We start from the raw sequence: 19,203 nt of genomic DNA, 5'->3' as shown, positions 1-19,203 counted from the left end.
TCTCAAACTATAAAGTTCATGTATACCACTGAAAGATATTTTGTCTATCGTCGCACAACACTAAAGTTAATATATCTCAGGCTTTTCATGCCTCATATTATAGAAAGTTTTTTTTTTTGCTCCACATCAAACATGCTGCAAGCAAAGGTTCAAGTAATTTTCATCATGGCTCAAAATAGATTTCAATATAAAAATGGCTGCCTTGACATTTCACTGATTGAGCCGCCTGTCTTCAGAAACTGCTCAAAGATGGCAGGAAGTTTAAAATTACTCAAATCGAACTGCAGTGAGTACAGAATACAGAGAAGGGTGTTAAAACTCGCTTGTCACTACTGCAGTGAGAGGCCCTGGGTTCGAATCTCATCTTTATTTGTGACACGTGTAAAACTTTGTTATATAACTACAAGATATTCGTCTTAATTGTAGTGATGGTAGAGATGCATCAGATGTACTAGCTAATACTGTTTTTGAGTAGTTTCACATAGAACAACTAGGCTCATTTTCAGTTTGCAACTGGAGAACTCAGAGTTTTCAGACAAGTTAATTAGCAGCTCTCTTTTCCCTCAAGCCCAAGACAATTTTAATTAAAGAGCGTATATTATGATTCACCCAACTGTAACAATGGCAGCTATGTCACTAGACTTTATAAAAGGCACTGATGATGATCTTTTTTGACAACTTGAAAGCAGAAAAACAGGTTTCTTTCGCTTCCACATATATATAATAACACATAGCGATTATAGTTGCCAGCGGCACAAACGAAAATGTTTCTTGCTGGCATTCATGAAGCTGTACTTCAAACATTAGCCTGCGGTCCTTACTTGTTCTGAAAGGTCACATCCGGACCACTAGTGCATGATTATCTGTGACATTTCAGTAGAAACTCTAATAGAGGACAATCTCAAGACCAGGCGGAGGGAGAGGAGTGTCTGGAGCATATAACAAGGAGTGTCCACATCAGGTAAGATGTTGGGATTTAAAAGGTAGTCAATGTAGGATGGAGAACTGTAGTTAGTATAGGATGTAGCAATTTCAAGAGCTGTTGTTTATGATTTTTTTTCGTGGGGCTGATTTTTTTTTAATTAAAAAAAAAGTCAACAAGCTAGAAGAAAATGAATGGTGATAAAAAGGAGGGAAAAAGGAGAAAGATACTGTACGAAGACCATTCTGCAATTTTTTTTCATTTCCCACTGCCTCGAGGGGAAAATGTCTAATATTTCAAGGTCTCCTTGAGATGGAGGGAGGATCCTGGATGAGGTAGTGACGGGGGGGGGGGAGGTCAGAAACATGAGGTCTGTGAAGAAAGCGCAGCTGATGCTGTAGATGATGTCGGCAGCTTTAACAGCAGGGAGGGTCGGTCACGTCTGCTACTAAACTGACTCCTGGGAAGAGGCCTGAGATGCTGCCAGGTGCATCAACAAACAGCATATCGGCAAGTCTGGTCTTTTATTTGAAAACGTGGTTTTAAAAAATGAAACATGCAATTGTGAGTGTGTGTGTGTGTGTGTGTGTTTGCGCGCGCGGATACACTTGCATGTACATGTGTAAGTATGTAATATAGTGTGTGTGTGTGCACGCGTGTGTATGTCAGCGAGCGTGCTCGTGTATACAGCCTGTTCTATAATTATTCTGTTACACATTTCGTGACATGGAATACTGTCACCGTACAGCTTAGTCCATCAGTTGGTGAGATTAATGCTTACTTGTGTATGTCCTTATGGGAAACACTCTGATGGTGTCATCAATCATTCATCTGGCTGTTGTATACACAGATCTGTATAATGGAGGTTTATTTACGAAGTCTTCTGAATATTCAATGTTCCTTCTGCGATTTACATTTGGAGTTCGGGACAGAATAAGGTGAAGAATCAGACGGATAATTAAAGACAAGATAAGGAGTTGTCTTCATGTTCTGTAATCAAAGAACTAAGGCACGAAAACAAGAAAAAAAACCCAAACAAATAAAACAAGACCCAGCACAAAAGTGAAAATGAGACACGTGCGTAAACAATGGATCTGTACAGGTGGATGTGTCCTGACGGAGATGCTTTTATTCGGTCGATGAATATATCTGTCAGTCCATCAAATTGCGGTTATCAGCCCACACCAAGATTAGTGAGGACGTGAAATTGTTTACGCATCGCTCATCAGATTTGGAATGTAGGAGAGACAGAGACACATCACGAAACAAAAAGTCTTCTTAACTAAGACTTTAGGAGACAATAATACACAAATAAAGAAGGATAGAAGGAAGGAAGAATGAAACAAAGAAGCCAACAAGAAAAAGTGGGATGTGGCCGTGCTCACCTTGTCTACACGTGCAGTGCACATCTCTCGGAAGTTATCACTCGGCGATAGATGGCAACAGAACAACAACAAGCAGAGCGTGCGCACTCCTTGGCAACGGAGCGGCAAGGGGCGAGGGGCATGCTCTCCTTGCCAACTGCAGTCACGTGCTGCAGCCCGCAGTGACCCCCATTACGCTCCCTGATAATAACTCACAAGGGAATGGGAGACAACAAGTACACTGCCGTGTTTTCCTCCGACTGCAAGTGTCATCATGGCAGGATGCTGGAGTTTGCGCTGTCATGTTGTTCCTCCGCTGGTTCCTGATGTTCTTGGTGAGCCTACACTTGGATTTCTCTCTAGTCTGGCTACCCCATGCCCGGAGAGTTGAGGATTGAAGTTTGTCCACACTGTCCATCGTCTGTGGCTATTTCCCCGTGAAAGAAGAAAGATCATAAGTGAAAAGAAATGGGAAGGATGGAATGAGGAAAAAGGACGGTACAGGTTTATTCGGGACTTGCCCTTCATTCGTCGGTTGATCGTGTTCAGGCACTTATCAAGTCGCTGCTGTGTTTAAAATCAAAATCATGTCTGACAGTCAGGGCTCCAGCCACAACCACTCGGTACTGAAGAATAAGGGTGAGATGAAGGAGTGAGAGAAAACCGAAGTTAGTTGGCATTTGCGACAGGTTCGCCCACTATCTTGCACACCATGAAAAACAGGTTATTGTTACATTCTCTCTCTCCCCTCACACACAACTACCATGTGGTACAGTCGCAGGTGTTCTCAAAACTTTCATTTTGAAACCAATCCTGGTGTACAGGGGGCGTGAGACAGTCGCACCTCACACAAAGTGTGTCTTGTGCAAAGGTAGGATTACAGGCTGATTTTACCCACCTTACCTTTCTCCTCAGCTCTGACATCAAGCGTATGAAAGCCTACCCCAGCAAACCCTCCATTGTAACCAAGTAGACCAACCCGTCTCCAAACTACGACGGCATAGCCCTGGGTGTAGCCAGGCATGCTCTTTTAATTAGGTCACAGCAACAACAGTGCAGGAGGAAGACCCAGGGACCAGGGGCTACAAGAAAAAGTTTCTCGGTTTATTGATAGATCAGCAGAGAAAAAATAGAGCATCGAGACTGGCTTTGGTCCTCCGCTAACCCTCCACACCACTCCCCCTGTTGGCCGAGGGGCTAGTGGTGGCGCTAGCAGGCGGGGAGTATTGATTGTACAGCTCGCCTGGCAGCCAGACATCCAGACATCCAGCCTCTGTAGCTGGCCGTGTACAGTGGCCGCCACTCGCCTGCAAAAGGTTTCCTTTGGCCGAGAGAAGCACAAACCGCATTCCTTCTCTCCTTCTTCCTCGAGCTGTGACCACTGACTGCTGTCACTTCCCCAAGCGTCTGGAATAACTGTGAAAACTGAAATAAGGGGGTATTCTTCGGAAATCCTCCGCATGACGACAGACATCGAGATCGACATTAACGTGAGTATTGCTGGATGTTGAAGGGAGAGATGGCTATGGACAGAAATGTTGCGGTCAGTTTGTAAACACCTTTCCCGAGCCTGAGGTAGAGAATTTCTCTCGCATCCCAATAAAATCTGTTCTGAAATGACCACGTCTGGATTTAGAAGGAACAGTAGTAAAACTGAAACATGTCGGGGAGCCTCGGCGTATTTAATGGTCACGTGAGTAGGTCCAGAATGTGAGAAATCGGTCTACTATTTTCAGCTGGGTGTCTTCGCGTGTTATTATAACATTTGATGAAAGATTATTTGTGTTTACAGCACAGGGATTTTTAATGCTTTGGTAAGTTTTCATAATTTAATTCTAAGAATTTTGTCATGGAAGTTTTCCAACAAAGGAACTTTCGGGAATTGAGTTTGGCCTCTTCACTTGAGGTGTGTGTCTTTCTGCCTTATCTCGCCTGTCGTGGTTTGCAGTGAGTAAACATTTACTCAATGTTGCAAGGAAGCATTTTCTCTCCTTAGAATCCCTTGACTTTTTCTACCATAACGGTAAAAATAAATTTCTGTAGACTAACTCAAAATGTATGTAAAAATAAAGAATTACCAACAGCTTGTCAGGCAGAACGCAGTCACGACCCTATCATGGAAACTAATCCACATATGCTCTGAGGTCTTAGCTGTTGTTTACAGTAAAAGGAGCAATCAGCTCAGTCCTGTTGCTCCACTCACAAATTGCCTCTGGATTGAGTCGAGATAACTGCTTCTGCGGGACGGAGGCGTGCAGCGTAATGTCATGGCAACCAGTCCTCAAATTTGATTTTCCCAGTTGTCGGACTTAACCTTGCTAATAATGTGGGACGACAACAGCTGATCACTGGATCTCTTGAGTAGAACACTTATACTCAGCTTCAGTAGCTTCACTTCGTGTGCTGGCCTCTCTGTGTTAAACTGTTAGATGGTTGGTGGGGTTTGTATTTACCTAATTATGGTAAAGGAAATACTCTCTATAGTGAGGAAAAGGCCGGAAGATGGCTTTTTCTTCTATCCAGTGGCCATTTAGATTCACACACTTTAAATAATTTGCTGAACTAACGAACTTAAATTTTTCATTGATTGATATATATATATACATGTATATAGAGAGAGAAAGATAAAAAGAGAAAGAGGAAATATAATCTAAGGATTGTCAAACACATACACACACCCATGAGTAATACAATTTCCGGATTCTTTATTCTAGGTTAAATTCTTGGGAATTTTGCTGCCATAACAGCCTAACGAGCTAGTAAGCCCAGAATCTGCAAGAAGAATGTTTGGAGGGTCACAGACCAGCCATCTTCGGGAATGAGGCTCTATGGGCAGAAGGTAAAGACGCATTTCAACGACAGGTAATCTTCGCGGACATTACAGTTCCCGCACAAAATGGAGGCTGTCATGACAACCTCGTGAACCCTCCAGCTTCGTCATGCGTCACTAGCTCTGTACGTCACAAGGCGGCCATACTAGCGTAGCGTCATGGGGAACAAAACGTCACAGATGCTGGCCACCGGCCGGAGCCCGTGTGACGCAGCAGTCCACGAACGGTCCCTGCCCCACATCGAGGCGCCCTACACGGGCCCCTGGGCCGAGTACCAGTTCGTCGACGTCAAGGTTCCTGTGGACGGTGACGTCAAGTTTAGCTTCACTGACGTCACCATGGCGTCAACCAGGACAGACAGTTTCTTGCCCACCCTGGCGGCGGTTTACTCGCAAGGATACCGACTGGTGACGTTCTGTCGCCTGCAAGGCTCCTACCAACAGAAGCGACCCTTTGTGCCAGGGAGCAGTCTGCGCTACCAAGGCATTCTGTGCAGGTAAGTCAGTTTGTTAGTTCGTTGACACGTTTTACTAGAGTCAGCACCTTAATTACTTTATCTTCGTGAGATACCGGTGATGTCAACGACTTTCAGATAGAAGTGCAATGCCTACAGGAATAAGCGAGATAAGCAAGCAAACTGCCAAGTCGCCAGGTTGCCAGTCCCATTTAAAAAAGAATTCATTTATTCCCATGCCCGCGGCTTCTATATCATCACTTTTTTTTCTTTCTTTTCTTTTTTTTTTTTTTTTTTTTTTTGGCAGGCTCACGTTAATACAAAGAAACCGAAGTACGAGTATCATTCTTGTCTCTTAATATCCACTTTCACTCGCTGGTAATTAAGTCGTAAATAATCCTTGATGGCTTGCTAATGCGTGTTCTGTGATACCACTCCTGTAATGACAGTAATTCTACCATGTTGACTGCCTGTGCTTACTGCAGCTCTGATGTGTGGTTAAATATTTTGATATCGTCTCTATATCGGATCTTACAGTCCGTCTGTAGTTGATAAGAGATTGTGCATTACCTATTGTTTGGATAAATGCTTTGTGTAATGTATATTGGGATTGTGTATTGTGACCTATTGTTTGGATGATTTCTTTGTGTAATTTATGTTTTTAAAGCTGATATTTGAGATGTGCCTGTGGCATGGGTTCATATTTCGTCTCGGGACATTGTATGTAAAACCTGTTTGCAGGGCTTGCCGTCGGGGCTTTACCCCATTAAGTCTCTTCCCTCACAGAGGGGCAGCACCTTCCTGTTAAACCACCATACGTCACACAGACATAGATATGGCACTAGGTCACATGACTAGCCGTCACACATAGACATGACACTACGTCACAGGCCTTCTCATGTTTCCTCCCCTATTCATCACCCCACCCCAACCCCAACATAACTGCCAAAAGCCTGCCATGTGGATGCACTTTTCATCAGATGAACTAACCGACTCTCTGTCTAACCGATAACAAGCTGTCATCCTAAGACTACAGCTAATGTAAGCTGATCTCACCTGGCGGTCTTATCGTCAAAGACTAACACGTGGATAGTTCTGAGTGCTAAATTTATTTTAGTTTCTACCACCGACTTCAGTCTTGCATCCGTTGGGATCGGTGGAACCTTCGGGGAAAGTGGTAATTAGCCACTCAACCTCCTACTTTGCTGAGCCTCATAGTGGCGTGACACTCTCCATCTCACATCCCATCCAACCAATCCACTAAAAAAAGGAATTAGCGGTCGAGTTTCTCTCAGGTGAGATAACACGGCCGATGGAAAATAATAATTACATTAATCACGACAATTTTCAATGACTGTTAAGAACCCCAGGGTATTTATCTACATGGAGACATCCTAATTTTAATTTCAACAAATCATGCTGAAAATGTTTATTACTAACACATATACGTACACACGCACCAACAGTCTCTTACACACACACACAAACACATTTTCTCGCACATAACACAGACGCATTCTCGCTCTCTCTCACACACACACATTCTCGCACATACACCGCACACAATACCACAGACACATTCTCTCTCTCACTCACACACACACACATGCACGCACGGTATGAGAGTCTAACCGTTCGTGTAAGAAGCGCGTTCGTTAAAAAAGGAGAGCACACGCAATGGCGACATCGTCCATCGAGAAGATCGATTCTGCGTTGATGTAAAGAGCGGACGTCTTCCAGAGCTTGTTTTTTCTTCTTCTTCTTCTTCTTCACGAGGATGTTGGCCGCACCCAACCTATTCCCGTGGTTTACTTTGTTTATATCCAGACCGTTTGACAGCGTCAACTCCCCTATCCATTGAAAATACTAACACACAATGTAATCCTCTGCACATAACAACAACATAGCAACCTTCTACGAAACACACAGATTGGACGCCATTGCTTTTTCAACGAGTAAACAAATAAACATCTTTTGCATTCGTAAATTGCAACTTCTGCGACTTTAAAACTAAACAATTAAAGTTGTCCTTTAGAAGGAACCAAGAAATCTCTTTTGTCAAGATTTTTCAATCAATAAGTAAACAACTGATGATGATTGATGAGGAGGAGGATGACGATGAAGAGGGAGATGGATGAGGATGATAAAGATGGTGATGGATGAGGATGAGGATGGATGAGGATGAGGATTATTATTATTTATCAGGACACAGTTCACACTGACTTTTATTCATCTTACATTGTTCGAGGGACTTAAGAGATGGGCAAAAAACTTGAAGGAAAGAAGAGAGGATCGGAACTGACAGAGGTGGCGCTGCGTTAAACAGAGAAGGAGGGAGTGTAGTGTAGTGGAAGGAAGATGCGGGTGACCTTCTGGAGAATTTATCGCGCTACTTTGCGCGAGATTTTGTGAGAAATTTGTCTGTCTGCCCTCTCTGTGGTCTTCAATCTGGCTCCCACCGTGCGGCACTGAGGGCGTCGTCTCCTTACACGAGACCAGATCGAACCTCAATGACAAGTGATTTCTATGGCCGCGGTTAAATGAGAGAGAAAGAGAGATACAGAGACGGAGTGAGAAGGAAAGAGAGAGAGGAGAGATTTTAGTCCAACGGTCTCAAAAATCAGCTAAGCAACATCGACAGAAAGAGGGTTAAAGATGTCAAAACTAAGTTGCTTTGACTTTGAAGTCTGAGGCTGTTAATAATGAGATGAATTAACACCTTTTAGTCGTTGTTCTTGTTGTCTTCATCCTAATTCTCTCCTCCTCTCCTCCTCCTACTACAGTCCCTTATGCTGATGTCATCACGCCAAATGTCTTTGTCGTTGCACGCTGAGGGACCTGACTGATCGTCTTCTCAGTAATTTGTTGTTTCTTGTCCTCTTCTGACCGTCAGGCAGTGAAAGGTTAATGACCCGAGCTGCAGACTCTCGCCTGCTCTGACATTTTGCTCCTCCATTGCGGTCTTCGTTAGCCGCATCCACAGGAGTGTCTGTTGCTGCCGGCATCTCGCAACGGTACTTTCTTGATTTGTACCTTGCCTGCAGCACCTCTTCTCCTCCTCTTCTTTTCTTTCTCTCCGTCCTCTCTAATCTCTTAAAAACACACACATTTCACAGCACACTTTCTCGATGCAAAGAAAAACACTTTGACAGATTAGATAATTAATTTCAGTTGTCAGCGGCCGTGTTTGTTTATGTTGTTTTCCCGCCTGATGTTAATTAGGCTTCTAAAGAAAAAAAAACTATAAAAAAATCTTCTTAACAAAATTTGAATTTAAAATGAGACATCCTTGTCTGGCTTGAAACTTCTAATAAAACTGCAATTTTTCACGGATGACTTTGACTGATTGTACACCGCACAGATGGAATTTAGTTAATTTCATCCCTTAGTCCTTCCAGAAGTCAATGCAGCTTCCATGTGCTTTGCTGGACCTGTCTGGGCCACGGAAAGGCAAAGCATCGCCTTTCTGTGTTAAGATAACTGCCGTCCTTATTGAATCTCCTATGCTTATGACTGTCTGGTCGGAACAGCATCATAACAAGATGAGGCGACTTCTGAAAAAAAAAATTGCCAGTACCGAGCAAAAGGAAGGGTGAGAAAATGACTGGTTGGCATCTCGGGCCCAGTGGAAGTGAAGTAGCCGCAAGCTGAGAAGGGAAGACGACTGCCAACTACATCTCGCAAGATAGTCGATGATTTTCACACATTTCTTGCACGAACGGCCATTGCCGGTATTAGCGCTGCCAGGGAAATAGATGTAAAAAAAAGAGGGAATGAAAAAAGGAGAGGAATTGTGGAGGAATATTTCCAGGTTTGTTAATGTAAGCAAATGTTAGTGTGTCATGAAGTGCATCAGCAATGTTTTAGCAGAATAATTGCAGGATTTGTCTCTGTCTCCTGCAATGTTTTTGTTTACAGCAGCTGTTTGTAGTCATTTGTTTTTCTAGAAGCAAGGGGATGAAGAAATTGTTTCTGATTCGGAACAAAGAATAGGTGACACAAATTTATTGTATTATTATTTGAATATAATAATATATAGAATAATTACGGAAATATACATCGCTGATTTTCTAACAGAAATCACTTATAGGTATAGGTATCAGCCAAAACAGCCAACCAGCCAGCCAGCCAGCCAAACCTCTCACTGCTTTCTTGCCAAGTGCAGCCAAGCAATTAAACAAATTTCGTCAAACTGGTGTTCAAAGGTTAAAGTAACGAGGAATAATGTCTGGTGTCGGAAGGAAAATAGTGTCTAGCCTTTTAGCTTGTGCAGTTGACTGACATTCCTGGACACACACCTCACACTGGGCCACACCTGCTCTTGTCACCAGACAGTGGAAACACATCAACCTCTTCTTTCAGACGACATGGGGAGGGGGCCAGACTTGGAAAACATGAAAGTGGAATGTTTTCCTGACAAGACATTGTGTAACTGTGCGTGCGGCGCACTTCAACGCTTCTCCAGACGACTTGTCCAGGAACAGTTCACTTTTATGGTCTTCATGTGAATGTCCGCAGCTGTTAGAGTCGTCTAATCTGAAGGTTGGAAGAATATCTAGAAAAGAACTAGCATTTTCAGTACAGAATGCCGACTGTAATAACGATTTTTGTTTGTTTGTTTTTTTTTTTTGTTTTGTTTGTTGTTTTTTTTTTTTTAGCCAAAAACCTCCATACCTCAGCCTCACGTTCACTGAATTTCTGCTGTCCTTGTATTTCACGAAAGACCGATCAAGTATGCACGTGCAGTCTGTAAATATTTCACTAATCTTTGACCAAATTGTTTTCCTCCCACAGAGAAAAATTCATTGTAATACTTATTTTTTCTTTGCATGATATCGACGTGTCATTAGCGTTGCTCGGGTTACTGAGCCGGTTACTGGTTATGAAGTCGGATAACTCTCCTCTCTGGCAATTTTCTGGCCGTTGAATGCTGAGCTCTTCTTGTCTGTGCTCTCTCTCATCTAGGGTTTCAATAGCCACAAGTAATTTTGGCTGCGGCACCAGACACTGTTTTGATTATACTTATTTTCTAGAGTGGCATTCCATTCAGCTTGCTTTCAGTCAAAACACACAAGCCAAGCTTTGCTTCACTGCCATTTCTTCTCCAAAGAACTGTTCCAAGCGAGAGAAATTTTCATATTGTTATTATGATGGTTGCAGAGTCATTTTCCGTCATCTCTAGAATGGCGGGTAATATAGCAACTTCAGTGAAGGTCATTCAGGAATTAATTCTGCAAATTTTGGCAAGGATCAGGCGAATGGTGTGGATTGAGTGTATAGATAGATAGAGTGCACGCACACGCACGTCACCGCTTTCTGTTTTATTTATTACATTTTAAGCTGTTGGTTTTTTTTTTTTTTGGTTTGTTTGTTGTTGTAGTTTTTTTTTTGTTTTTTGTTTGGTTTTTTGTTTGTTGTTGTTGTTGTTGTTGTTGTTTTTGGTTTGATTTTTGTTTTTGTTTTTGTTTGTTTTTTTTTTTGCTTGTAAACCGTCTTTTATTTATAATCACAAAACTTCGAATTTTGCTCACCTTAGGTGAACTTTGGTTCTTCCTTAGCGTGATGAGCTAAAAACATCGGTCTTATCAATGGCCGTGTCTATAGTTTATCTTCGGTCGTTGGTCTCACGGTCGTCTGTAGAGCCTTTAAGATACAGACCTCACGCTTCTCAGTAGAAGTAAGGGGAAAATGGACCTCGTCGGTCCTCTGTAGAAGTAACCAGACGTTGGCTTCACTGTCCAGGTACGAAGGGGACCCTGGCAACGAGGGCTGGCGACTGGAGACGGAGAAGTCCGTGTTGCACGTGCAGCACCTGACGCCGGGGCTGGTGGCCACGGATGCTGGGCCGGGCACGCAGCACGTGCAGCAAGTCATCTCCAACATCGTGCACACCGGCGGGCGACTTCTGACGGTCCAATGGTCAGGCGAAGCCATTCCCTCGGCTACAGATTCCCGTAAGCTGCTTTCTTTCAATTTCAGAAAATAAAACTGTTTTAAATTGTTTTAATTTTATAAACTTAGATTAGACGACTAAAACCCAAAGGGATTAGAAGCAAGAACAGAAAAGAAAGGAGCAGTTACGTTTTATATGAATGTAGGACTAAATAATTGCACATTGCTTGTGTTTGATTCTGCTTTATTTGCATATTAAGTGAAATTGGCAGATCAACACAAGAAAAGGTATTTGGCAGGTGTAAAGCTGTTTATAAATTATTATTTATGCATGTCACTACGAAATCGTAATAAAAAGGGATCACAGACTTGAAAAATAAATAATTAAATTTTGAAGCTTCACAAGCTCAATAATGCTGAATAATCCTATTATTTAAAAACTAAGTATATCTGAGTGTTTTTAACTACATGCTGATGATGTAACTGACTTTTTGTATTCAAGGACCTAAGGAACGATCTTTAGGACAAAAGAAAAAAGTTTTTTTCACAAGTTGGGGGCGGCGTTACATGTGACAGTAGAGAAAACGAAGTCTTTTAAAACAGAGAAAGAGAGTAAAAAAGCAAATAACAAAGAGGAAATAGCGCAAAAAAAAAATACTGGAAAAATACTAAATCAATACAGTTTTTATTGTGTGTAAACATTTTTAAGTGTTCTATAAATAATTGTTAAGCAATGAACATTCCCAAGATAAGATTTGCAGGCGGTTGTCACCGATTTTCCTAGATCATGCACTTAGAGGAAGTCTTGGCTGGCCCGACAAAAAGAAAAGACTTTATAGAAAGGTTTCTTAGGTCGAATCCGTGCTTGGAAAGCTGTGGCGCGTTGAAAAAATGTTGTGATTGAAGGTCGTTGACTCCACGATGATGACATGATGATCATCATTTGCACGACAAGAACAGCCCACCACTGACAGCCCCACAGCCACCGGAGTTTGTCCAGAGATCAGGGAGCGACAGCAGCAACAGAGTTATTTCCTCATAACATGGCGTCTTGGTGCTAGAGATCCTTCTCGAATGTTCCACGGCATCTGTAGTCTCTCAACTGTGGTCGTGGCCATAGTTTAGCTGTCAACCTGTGACAGGCGAGTGTGACCACGTGGGGTAGGGGGAGACTACTGGAGTTGGTGCAGTTGACAAAAGGTTGATTCTCCTTTAAAGTAAACAACATTTGTGTGATTTAACAAACGAGATTTTGGTGTTGTTTACTTTTGTCCATCCATATGCTCGCACGTCTGAGTCTTCATTCTCCTTTTGTCGCAGTAGGGGAGCTTATACACCAGAGACTTCAAAGACAGACCGCTGCAATCGCTGCGGAATTGTTCCCGGAAATCACTGGGAAAATGAAATCAGTCCATCACTTATTGCATTCAGATGGCCTTTATCATGTCTGCCAAAGCCTTTTCTCCGATAAACCTTCAGGCTGAATACTCCTTTGTAACCATTTTTAAAATATAAATTAGCAGAAAATCGGAAAACTATTACAGAAAGTTGTCTCTTTTTGTGGCAGGAAATTGTGTTATTGATTCTTGAAGACAGCATCACTAACGGGAAAATAATGATTGGAAAATTGAGCGAAGCCGCCAGATGATGAGTTTTGCTGCCAGGTCTAGAACGGGATGTGAACCGTCACTTGGCGATTTTTTTTAAAACCAAACCAAGCACAAATCTTAGGGCTTTGTGAAAATCAGTCGGGAACAATAAAAGTCTGATGATCATGAAGGATCGCTGATGTTAAATGGCGATAACAGCAGTGTTGTTTACAGAATCGGTTTGCCAGAATTTACCTTCGTTCATCTGTAACGGCTATACGTCACAGCCAGACATGGCGGTGCGTCACTAGGGTATTCTATCAGCAGGCCTGTAGTCCGAGACAAGAAATGTAAGCAGTCACTGACCAGGGACTGTGTCACCTGCAGAAACTCAAAACGAAATGTTGGCTCGAGATGTTTATTACATTTATACAGCTGTTACGACCAATGAACAGGACCAGTGGACTTAAACATCAGTGTCAGTGACATCCAAAATTAATGACACGAAGCAGCGACTACTGTACCATTCCCCTACTGCACAATGTCATGAGCGGGTGCCTCGGACAGTTTTCAGAGTCATTAGCTTATTAATTCACACAAATGGTATTAAAATGGTCCCATGGGCAATTGGACTGTGAGGGGAGTGAACTGCATGTGTTAGAGCGTGCACAGGGTACGGCAGAGACTAACCACACATTTCACCTACCCGGGTAAATCTGATACCTACCTGCAACTTTAGTTACGAAGCGAGAGGAGGTCGTTAGGCCAAGAAAAAAATGGGGTTAGGGGTAAAACAATATTTTCGGGGTCTTGACCGCTTTATGACTTTGGAAACATGTTCTTGTCCTCGAGTTCCTCACGCTGCTACAGAGGCAACGACTTACCCTCGCTTCATGACTACCGCCCCTGACGGACCAATGTACCTTTAAATATTCGCCAGCCTCTTAGTTTGTCTGTGTTCCAGGGGTCTGCAACATTTCTACAAGAGCCTGCAAAACTGTTGGGGCAATCTTAGGTCTGCTTTATGATTGGCCTCCTGGTAAAGTTGAACGCACTGAATACAGCTCTGAGTTATCTCCCCCTAGATTTCTGTATCACATTATTACACAATTTACTCAGTGAATACCATATTCGACTTGAATCCACAATTTTTATTGTTTAGGCCATCGGCCAGCGGCTAACAGGAGGGTGACATTACATTGTACATTTTTAATGTATTACATATGTTGCAACATGTGTATTGTCCTTCCAAAAATTGCTTTCGAGCAAAACAATAACACAAAAAATTGTAAATATTCTTTGAGATTCACACCACTTACACGTAGCTTCATATCTCACAGTGTCATTCATGTTTTTTTTCTCAAAGCCTTGGGTGTGGACATGTTCTTCGAGGTTCCCGATAAACCGCTGCCTGAGCGGTCCATCTACCAGCTAGTGACAGCCCCTGCTCACCTTGTCCGGCGATCCATCCTGACTTCCAAGGGACACCTCACGTGCGACTGGGTCGGCATCCTCACGCGCCATCTAGCGCGCGGCTGGCGTCTGGTGGACATCTTCTGCGAGGCTCCTGCCTGCAGCCTCCCCGTGGCCCTGTCGCCCACCCACAGCAAGCTGCAGACGGTGTGGTTCTTCGAGAAACCGGAATCTCGGGCCAGGGATGACTCTCCGGTGTACGAGGGAACGATAGTCGAACACTGGGTGGATGCATCGCCTCCTGCAGCTGCAGGCGACTGCTCGGCAGGCCTCGCGGGGGCGGTTGGCCGACGTGGTGGTGGAGGCTGTGGTGGGAGTGGAAAGAAGTCGAGCAAGAAGGGGCAGATGTCTGCAAGCATCAGAAAACGAGGGGTGGAGGATTGCGCTGGAGGAAGAGGAGGAGAAGGCGAGGAAAAGAGAGGCACTGATGGCAGAAGGGACCCTGGCGAGCCAGTGGACTCTGGTCCATCATCTGCTTTGCAGCTCGACGTTCCAGACACGGTGACTGACAAACAGAGCAAGGGAAGAAACAAAAACAGCAACGCCGCTTCCGGAGGGGAGAGCACCCGGTCGGCACGTGCGCGGCGGTCAAGTGGGGTGGCCGGGTGGGAGGCAGTCGTGCGTTCGATGGGCGAGAAAGGCTGGGAACTGGCCTGCATCGTCAACACCATGGATACCCACTCCCTGAACAAGCGCACCGTGGTGAAGGTTCTGCTGGTCTTTCAGCGCCGCCTGTCGCTCAGCCTGTGTCTTCCGGTTTGTCGCAGGACCAGCGACGGACTGTTCCTCAGGTGAAACAATGTGCTGTCTGATGTTTGTCTAACTGTGTAAGCATTTATGGCACGATTTAAGCATTTACATACATTTACAAATCCATCATCTAATCCAAAAAACATTCCCTTCATCTGTCCGTCTGTCTGCCTACCTACCTACAGTCTGTACAATTATGTCACTTTCTCCATAACGTACCCATCGATACATTCATCAGCCTCAACACGGCGGGATTTACAAGTGGAGTCTCTCTGCACTGGAGAGGGGTAGATGACAGTCGATAGAGGTGGCTGATGAGGGATAGTCATCGGTGACGATATCAGTTAGTTAACTCTGTTGAACAGAATACCTTTCAGACTTTGGATAACCAGTTCAGACATTTTTGTTTCATTGTTTTGTAGACCAGACACCGCTGCCTCCACCACAGTCATCTGCGACCTGCCGACGATGACAGGCGACACCTCCTCGCACCTCAACCCTAGCCTGGCGGTGAGGCTGCCCATTAGCCGCTCGGGCAGCAGGGACGGCGTCGACGACTTCAACACCAACGACGGTGATGACGACATTCCCTCCACCATCGGCGGCTCCTGCAGCAGAACGCACTCCACCACGGAGCTGTCCACGCACGACCCACTGTTGCTGGAGCCTGGGGCCGCGGGGAGGCGACGCGATGGCGGAGGGTCTTACCTGGAGCCCATCCATGTGTTGGGCAAGGAGGACGAAAGAGAAGCCGTCGGTGGTCGGGGGACTTCGTGGGACGCACGCTCGTCGCCGCAAGTCACTGCCGAGGTGCACAACTCTTGTGAAGCACGAGTTGAGTTACAAACTGATGTAACAGGTGAGAAGCTGGGGTGTGACAGCCAGTGTGCGTGGCTGTGACAAGCCGGAGCGTGATAACGAGGGCTTTGCCAAGTCATCGTCTGAGCTCGCGGTCACAGCGTTAGCCAGGGAAACGGCAGAGAAAATCAGGGAACTACAAGAGAAAGGGAAAACAGAGATAATCCAGCAAGGACTCAAGACGATCATTTACAATGCAGGTGGCAACCAGTCCACTGGATCCAACTCAGAGCTGCCAGTCTCCCAGGCCACCCAGGTCCTCTCGGAGAACTCTGGTGGTGAGCAGTCTGTCAGACCTCACACAGTGTTGACAGTCTCCACTTCGGAGCAAACTGATGGTGATTCCTAGTTGGAAGAAGGACAAATGAGCATATTCTGAACTAAATAAACATCTTCGCTGATATTAAAACAATTATCTGTCGTGTCAAGCAATATAGAAGGCCCCAAATTCCTATGGACCTTACTATTGTCGAGTACTCATGACACATCCCTGTTTCCTCTACCTTGATGAGCGTGTGTTTGTGAATTAAAACAAAGGCGTGTGTGAAGTATTACAGCTCTTGCATATACTGTCTTACACCTGAACTCCAGGTAAATTCGCTGAAGTACACATAATTAAGGTCAGACAGATGGAACACTACCCTTGAACACTAGGCCAGTACACTAGCAGTTCAGTTTCTGTAAGTGAATAATTATTAATGAGTATTTTTTCAGAACAGTGATATGCTTATTCGTGAAACGAGTATTTAACATGAAAGTGATTGCTTATTTGACAGAGTACTTCACGTGAAAACGATAAGCTGGCACTCAATGGATATTTTCCATAAGTAATTCCTTTATGAAAGGAAAATTTTTTCAAAAGTATTGTTTGTTATTCATCTAAGGAGCGTTTTCATCTAACAGTAATATAATTAGCACTGAGTTCTGTTCTCTCCATAAGTTTAAAGCTTCTAAAATTTGTTGTCCTTTCCATTTGAACCAATACCGGGTTCCTACATCAATCATGTGTTTGATGCCATTTAAAGATTATCTCCCTTTCAATAACTATCAATGTGATTACCGCTCTTGTCGAACAGGTTTTTGCCAGCCCGATGATATGAAGATGTAAAACCTGTAAACTGTCAGACATAATGATTGCTACCGATCACTTTAATACAACATGGTAGACATTCAAATTATCAAGTTTTCTCTTTAAATATTGCATGTATATTTTGTGGGCTTACAATAAAATTGCATGAATTAACTATTTTATCTGTGTATTGCACCTTAGTTTTTTCCCTTTTGATAAAATGCATTTTATGGCTTTAATTTTTTTTCTCACTTGGAGGATATGGACGCATCAACATGGTAGATGTCGGCACTAGACCTAGGGACAGGAGCTTAACCGTCTTCTTCCACAGCTCCACCCGTGTTCACTGCTGGGTGGTGACAAGACTTTTTACAGTCTTAAAATGATTCTTTAACAACTAGAGTCTAAAACGATTTCAAGCCAATGTTAACTTTTTTCATCTTTCTCCACTACCAGATCATCTTCCTGAAACACAACTGTGTAAACATCGTGAATGCACGTGCTCACCACGTGGAAAAACAAGTTTTTTGAGAGTGGCTGCCAGCTCCTGCACATTAACACCAAAGAAGCGCTCGAGATACACTTTAAGTTGTTGCAATGTTGATAAAAATAGTTGACCCGATGAACTTTCAACAAACAAGTCAAAATGGCCGCCCTCTGCTGTTTTGTCTGTCTAAAATGTCTTCTTTCTAGAAACATTTTCTTAATGGATTACTCTTGTTTTTGAGAGGAAGCACTAAAATATCTTATTTTTGAGGAAACAACCAATTACAGCGGGCGTGGGAGGGGGATGCAGTGTTACACGGTGTAAAAGCAGTTTTGGATAGTTCAGAATCTGTCATAAATATTTAATTCTTATAGAGGGTTTTCAAAACTCCATTTGCAACATCCAGCAATACGGTTAGGGCAGTCGTATTCAAAATTTAGTAGCCTGATGGGTTTTTCATTTTTTTGAAGGCACGGAAAGCAACCAGCACAGCAGCCATCCAGTTCCTATTTGTTGTCAATTAACTGTAGGTCATCAAAAGTGTGTTGATAGAAGTCGTCTCCTGTGGACAGTTTTACTGCCGAACATTACGAACTCGAGAAGCTGACAATGCATCTGCACAAAGTCTTCTTCAATCGACGAGGTGAACTTTTTCAAACATTCCGTAAATCTGCATTGCTTTTCGTGTTTGACAGACAGTTATTTAAGTCTTCATGTATCGGGTGGAGTCAAAGAAAGTATTATTAGTTGTTGTTGTTGTAGTAATGGACTTGAAGATCTTTCTTCACACCTGTTTTTATTGACTAGTCCGCCTGCTCGTCTTCCTCTGGAGTTTTATGACACTCTCCATCCTTGTTGTTTGTTCCCTGATTCCTCCTTGTGTCTTGAATACTTGTCTGCATAGTTGTTTCTCCTTCCGTCCTTCGTATTCGGTCCATGTCTCCTACTTGTCTTAGAGCTGAGAACATGCTCCTTCCTGAGCGTGAATATGCATTATATAAATCACACCTTTATTATTTTTTCTGAAGTGAGAACTCGAGCAGGGTGACAGTTCATCCTACGTTTATTGTCGGTACTCTATCATTTTCGAGTACTCTTCAACTACAAATAACTTCAGCAAGGGTTTGAGGAACCGTTTGTAAGAGAAAGAACAACTTCAAGAAAATGTCCAAGACTTTGTATTTTCATCTCTTTCCATTTTACTCTTTGGAAAGTGACAAGCGACCTCATTTACGAAGGAATAATAAAAGAGGAAGAAGAGGGTGGTGGAGGTCAGGCTGCCATTGCCGCGTCTTTCAGGCTGCGAGGTCACAAGTTCATTAACTCACAAAACGCATTTCGTGTTTTCTTGATTTGCTGCCTGCCCCCACATCCTGCTTGTCCATTCTTCCATTTTGATTCACCCACACTCACCTTATTTATCAAATGATTCAAAATTAAGAGACGCTATAACCAAAAGTAGTTTTGCGAACTGGAATTCCAGTTTGGCTGTGAAAAAGAATACAAAATATGGA

The 19,203-nt window shown here is 43.5% G+C and overlaps 1 protein-coding gene across 1 annotated transcript; it reads left to right on the top strand.

The window, feature by feature from the left end:
- The first annotated feature begins 1,962 nt into the window (after nt 1-1,962).
- LOC112560507 lies at nt 1,963-17,379 on the top strand. Its single transcript, XM_025232410.1, has 5 exons — nt 1,963-3,776; nt 5,001-5,613; nt 11,314-11,525; nt 14,419-15,316; nt 15,698-17,379. The coding sequence occupies exons 2-5, from the start codon at nt 5,276-5,278 to the stop codon at nt 16,173-16,175; spliced, it is 1,926 nt and encodes a 641-aa protein (XP_025088195.1). The 5' UTR covers nt 1,963-3,776; nt 5,001-5,275; the 3' UTR covers nt 16,176-17,379.
- The last annotated feature ends 1,824 nt before the right edge of the window (nt 17,380-19,203 follow it).

This window comes from Pomacea canaliculata, linkage group LG3 (assembly GCF_003073045.1).
Source record: "Pomacea canaliculata isolate SZHN2017 linkage group LG3, ASM307304v1, whole genome shotgun sequence".
In the NCBI taxonomy this organism is placed as follows: domain Eukaryota; kingdom Metazoa; phylum Mollusca; class Gastropoda; order Architaenioglossa; family Ampullariidae; genus Pomacea; species Pomacea canaliculata.
This window is presented reverse-complemented; position numbering and strand designations above follow the sequence as displayed.

Excerpts from the sequence above, each read along its gene's own strand:
- LOC112560507 (XM_025232410.1), top strand. The coding sequence starts at position 5,276 with ATGGGGAACAAAACGTCACAGATGCTGGCCACCGGCCGGAGCCCGTGT. Across the intron at positions 5,614-11,313 it reads TACCAAGGCATTCTGTGCAG|GTACGAAGGGGACCCTGGCA; the intron begins GTAAGTCAGTTT and ends TTCACTGTCCAG. Across the intron at positions 11,526-14,418 it reads TCCCTCGGCTACAGATTCCC|CCTTGGGTGTGGACATGTTC; the intron begins GTAAGCTGCTTT and ends TTTTTCTCAAAG.